Raw genomic sequence first — 5268 nt, 5'->3', positions numbered from 1 at the left:
AGGTAGGGCTGAACCATCCCGGGGGAGGGGGTGGCTGACCCATGTGGGTGGGCGAGAGAGGGCCCGGAGGGTCTCACAGGGCTGGGGTGGGGTGAGGGGGTCCCAGGAGAGCCCCGGGATGGCTAGGTGCGAGTGGGGTCCATCTCCCGTGGGTAGCGCCCAGTGGGGTCTGTCTGCCGTGGACATCACCCCGCGTACCCCATCCCATGGCAGCCTGGCCCTGCGAGGTCCCCGCCGCTGAAAAGGCCTTTATTTGCCCAAAATTGATGTGGGGCAGGTCCTGCAAACGCCGAGGGGGGAGAAGGAGCGTCCCACAGCCAAGGGGCCAGCGGTGCTGGGGGGCTCCTGCCATCACCGGGGGTGAAGGGGGCACGGCCAGAGCCGGGTGAGGCGACCCCAGGGCAGCTCCTGAGGGGCTGGAGCCTGGATCTGCCCCCTGGAAAACGCAGGGACAACAGGGTGGGCACCCTCTGGGCACCAGCAGAGCCCCCTGTGCCATCCCTCAGCTTCTGGGGGTCTACTTTGGCCGTCCATCCCCTCCTGAAGGGGTGAAATGTGCTGCTCCCAAGCTCTGGAGCGCTTCAAATCTTCCCAGGCAGAGTTCACCCCCAAGCCGGGGCGATGTCCATGGGGTCTGTGGGGACGTGGGGCACCTCCAGCACCCCAAAGCGGGGCTGTCCCAGCTGCCAGGCCCTCAGGGCTGCTGCTGGTACTGGCCCTCGGTGGCGGTGAAGAAATCCTCCAGCACGCTCTTCATGAACTCGAAGGTGGGACGCTCCTCAGGGCTCTCCTTCCAGCACTGCCTCATCAGCTCGTACAGCTCCGCGGGGCAGTTGTCCGGCTGCGGCATCCGGTACCCGCGCTCCAGGTTCTGGATCACCTCGGGGTTGGTCATCCCTGGAGGGCAACACGTTGGGGGCTCGGTTTGGGTCACCCCACAGGTGTGGGTGTCACCCTGGGGTTGGTCACCCCTGCCGGGACAGTGCCCAGGACTCAGTTTGGGTCATGGGAACCACCCCAGGGTTGATCACCCCTGCCAGGACAGTGCCCAGGACTCAGTTTGCGTCATCCCCAGGTTTTAGGGACCAGTCACCCCTGCCAGGACCCAATTTGGGTCACTCCCATGCCACTGGTGCCACCCTGGAGTTGGTCATTCCTGCCAGGACAATGCAGAGGACTCCATTTGGGTCACCCCCAGGTTTTAGGGACCAGACTAGAGTTGGTCATTCCTGCCAGGACAATGCCCAGGACTCAGCTGGGGTCACCTGAATGTCACAGAGACCACCCTGGGGTTGGTCACTCTTACCAGGACAATCCCTGTGGCACCCAATCTGTGCCACCCCCACCTGGCAGGGACCACCCTAGGTTTCATCTCTGCTAGAACAACGCCCAGAACCCAGTTTGGGTCCCAGGGACCACCCCAGGGTTGGTCACCCTTGCCAAGGACAACNACAACGCCCAGAACCCAGTTTGGGTCCCAGGGACCACCCCAGGGTTGGTCACCCTTGCCAAGGACAACCCCCAGGACCCAGTTTGGGTCACAGGGACCACCCCAGGGTTGGTCACCCTTGCCAAGGACAATGCCCAGGACCCAGTTTGGGTCACAGGGACCACCCCAGGGTTGGTCACCCCTGCCAAGGACAATGCCCAGGACCCAGTTTGGCTCCCAGCTACCACCCCACCTTCCCAAACCCGCGGTGGGGGATCTCCCATCCTCTCCCACCTCCTTCAACCCCTCCCCAGGTGTTTTGGGGACCATGCCCGGTGCAGCCACGCGGGGCAGGGATGGAGGGCAGGGAGCCAGGCTGGCAGCAGCGTGCGTGCAGCACTGCATGCACACACACTCGTGGGCGTGCCAGCCCCGCAGCTGCCCGAAAATCCTGACCTGGATACGGGATCCGGCCGTAGGTGACGATCTCGGTGAGCAGGATCCCGAAGGACCACACGTCCGACTTGATGGTGAACGTCCCGTAGTTGATGGCCTCGGGTGCTGTCCACTTAATCGGGAATTTCGCCCCTGGAAAGCGGCGGGAGGGGAGGGGATAAAGCGCCCTGGCTGAGCTGGAATCAGCCCGCTGGGTTTAATCCGATGTGACAACCCCCAGGCAGGCTCTGTCGCTGCTTGGGGACGAGCTGGGTTTGGCGGCTGAGCCCCCTGACCCCAAAGCTGGAGCCCCACACCCCCTGCAGCTGCGGGGAGAGAGATGGAAAAGGGGAAAAACATCCTTGCATGCCCTGCTCCTCTCTCCTGCAGCTCCCCAGAGACCCAGGGTCCCTTTCCTGGTGTCCCCAAACTCTGTCACCCCCGGGCTGGGCTGCACTCACCCTCCCGAGCCGTGTACTCGTTATCCTCGATGAGCCGGGCCAGCCCAAAATCGGCGATTTTACAGCACAAAGTGTCCGAGACGAGGATGTTGGCGGCCCTCAGGTCCCTGTGGATGTAATTCTTGGCCTCGATGAAGGCCATGCCTTCAGCAATCTGAAATTATTAATGAATTAATTAATCGTTAATTAACAGCTCCAGCCCTGCCAGTTCCATCCCCATTTTCCTGCTCCCCCGTCACCTGCGCTGCCATGTCCAGCAGTTTGTTGGTGCTGAGTTTGACTCCTTCCGAGGTCTTGAGGAAATCCACGAGGCTGCCTGTGATGAAAGCAGCAGTTCTCAGTTCCTGGGGGCCATGGGGGGTCACAAGGGCACTGTCCCCCCCCAAAAAAACTCAGGGAATGTGGGCAGGAGAACAGAGAAAGTCCTTTTTCCCCAAGCTGGAGATGGGAGAGAACAAAGGCTGGAGGCAAAGGAATCTCTAAATTTAACACATTTCCTCATTGCCAATCTCATTTTTACTGGTTTTGGGGAGTCACATCCTTGGAGGAGGTTAAGGAATGACTGGCACAGCGCTCTGGACCACTTTAGGTGGGGATTTTCCACAGCTTGGACTCTATCCTGAAGATCTTTTCCAGCCTTAAAATTCCAGAGCTCTGTGGGCCCATCCACAGGGATGTGCCAGCCCCTGGAGCCGTGTGGGGTGGCCTCACCCTTCTCCATGAACTCGGTGATGATGTAGATGGGCTCCTTGGTGACCACGGCATAGAGCCGCACCAGCCGCGGGTGCTGCAGCTTCTTCATCAGGTTGGCCTCGGCCAGGAAGGCGCTGGGGGACATGCTGCCAGCCTTCAGGCTCTTCACTGCCACCTTCGTGTGCCCGTTGTAGAAACCTTGGGGGAAAAACAGGGAAAAACAGGATCCAGACACTGGGCAGGTGACAGCAGCGGTGCCGAGGAGGGCGGCTGGAGGATCCTGCTGCTCGCTCTGGAGTTTCACCCTGACTCACCCATCCAGACCTCTCCGAACTGCCCCGCTCCCAGCTTCTCCACCAGCTTCAGCGACTCCCGCGGCACCTCCCACTCGTCCTGCCACCACGGCTTCTGCGGCTTCTGCGTCCGGCAGGGCTTGCCCAGGCGGCAGCAGAGCCCGTCAGAGCTGCCTGGGCCAGGGGGAGGCAGAGCTGGGCCAGCGTGGGGCACCCAGCACGAGCCATGGTTTGGCTGGGACACTGGGAGCATCCCTGTCCCATCCCATCCCATCCCGTCCTGTCCTGTTCCATTCCCATCCCGTCCTGTTCCACCCCATCCAATTATCTCCCATTTCCGTTTCATCTTGTCCCATATTGTCCTGCTCCATCCCATCCTGTCCTTATCCCATCCTGTTCAATCATGTCCCATCCCACTCCCATTCCAGCCTGCCACATTCCTATCCCTCACCCCATCTGATTTTGCCCCATTCCCATTTCATCTTGTCCTGTGACACCCCGCCCCATTCCATCCTGTCCCATCCCATCCCATCCAATCCCATCCCATGGGTCCCATCCCATCCCATCCCCACAGATCCCATCCCATCCCATGGATCCCATCCCACAGATCCCATCCCATTCCCATCCCATGGATCCCATCCCATCCCATCCCATGGATCCCATCCCATGGATCCCATCCCATGGATCCCATCCCATTCCCATCCCATTCCCATCCCATTCCCGCACGTGTGTAGTGCTGCACCAGCTCCCTGAGGCTGCCGAAGGGCGCGCGGGGGGAGATGTAGAAGCCGCCGCTGTCCAGGTTCCGGATCTTGTAGTGCTTCACCGTCTCTCCCTGGCTCTCGTCCAGGTCCCGCACGGACAGCGAGTACGAGCCTGGGGACAGGGACACCCGTGGGACCCCTGGCCCCTGCTGCACCCCCAGAGCCCGAGGGAGCTGCGGGCGGCACCTTTGGAAGTCTCGCTCTCCCGGATGAGGAAGGAGCCGTGGGTGTTTCCCGAGGCCAGGAGCTGCCGCTCGGCGTCCTTGCGGCTCATGTTCTTGAAGAACCACCTGGGGACACGGGGCAGGGTCAGGCCTGGGGGGACCCGGCCTTTGGGGATTTGTGGGATGCTCCAGGCTCCTTCCCGGATCTGGGATCCCACCAGGACACGGCTGCTCCCTACTCACGGCTCGGGCTCCAGGCTGTTCACCAAGGCCACAAAGTTGTGGGGGATCAGCCCCTCCTGGCCCGTGGTGAGCGACTGCGCCTTCCACCACTCCCCATTCCTGCAAGGACACAGTGCAGTGAGACCCCCCTGGACCCTGCCCAGACCCCCGGGGCTGCTGGGACACCACTGGAATTCGCTCACTCTTCCAGGACACGGAGCTTCTCCCCCTTCCGCAGCCCCAGGTCCCCGTCGTGCTTGGGCTCGTAGTCATACAGGGCCACCACCAGCTTATCTGGGGGGACAGGTGGAGGGACAAGGTGGCAGTGACCGGTTTGGGGGTGTCACAGCCACCCCACGCCACAGCTGGGCCTCACCTTGCATGGGCGAGCACGGAGGTGACGAGGGCTCGTAGGACACCAGAGGGTCTCGAACCTCGGAGCCATTGCGGGTCAGCCTCTGCCAGGGAACAGAAACCCCGTGAGCCTGTGGGATTTGGCCACCTCTGAGGGTGTTTGGCCACCAGGGTTGGGGTCTGTCACCTCCTCCTCACCTGGCGCTTGCTGTCAGGCTCGATGGGGTAATTGCAGTGCTCGCAAATGTCGATGTTCTCAATCCAGTCCTCGTCATAGTCTGAGCTACAGCAGCAGCCCATGGTGGCTGTGGGGGACACAAGGGACACCTTGGGCACCCCCATCCCTGCCTCTCCTCCTGCTCCAGCGCATCCCCATCCCTGCATCCATCATCCATCCATCATCCATCCATCATCCATCCATCATCCATCCATCCATCATCCATCATCCATCCA

At 61.7% G+C, this 5268-nt stretch overlaps 1 protein-coding gene across 1 annotated transcript in view; it reads right to left on the bottom strand.

Annotated features, from left to right (window-relative positions):
* Positions 1–228: 228 nt before the first annotated feature.
* The window catches only part of LCK (LCK proto-oncogene, Src family tyrosine kinase), a 9361-nt gene continuing 4321 nt past the window's right edge, over positions 229–5268 (bottom strand). Inside the window, exons 2-13 of the mRNA XM_015649099.3 lie at positions 5014–5120; positions 4838–4919; positions 4665–4755; positions 4483–4581; positions 4262–4365; positions 4038–4187; positions 3333–3485; positions 3037–3216; positions 2565–2641; positions 2326–2479; positions 1886–2017; positions 229–897 (exon numbers count right to left, since the gene is read on the bottom strand). Coding sequence (XP_015504585.1) covers positions 695–897; positions 1886–2017; positions 2326–2479; positions 2565–2641; positions 3037–3216; positions 3333–3485; positions 4038–4187; positions 4262–4365; positions 4483–4581; positions 4665–4755; positions 4838–4919; positions 5014–5115 — 1527 coding nt within the window. The 5' untranslated portion in view covers positions 5116–5120 and the 3' untranslated portion in view covers positions 229–694. The remainder of the gene's footprint in view (positions 898–1885; positions 2018–2325; positions 2480–2564; positions 2642–3036; positions 3217–3332; positions 3486–4037; positions 4188–4261; positions 4366–4482; positions 4582–4664; positions 4756–4837; positions 4920–5013; positions 5121–5268) is intronic.

The sequence above is a fragment of the Parus major genome, chromosome 23, assembly GCF_001522545.3.
Source record: "Parus major isolate Abel chromosome 23, Parus_major1.1, whole genome shotgun sequence".
Lineage (NCBI taxonomy): Eukaryota > Metazoa > Chordata > Aves > Passeriformes > Paridae > Parus > Parus major.
Note: the sequence above shows the minus strand (reverse complement) of the source record. Positions and strands in the feature narration are given on the sequence as shown.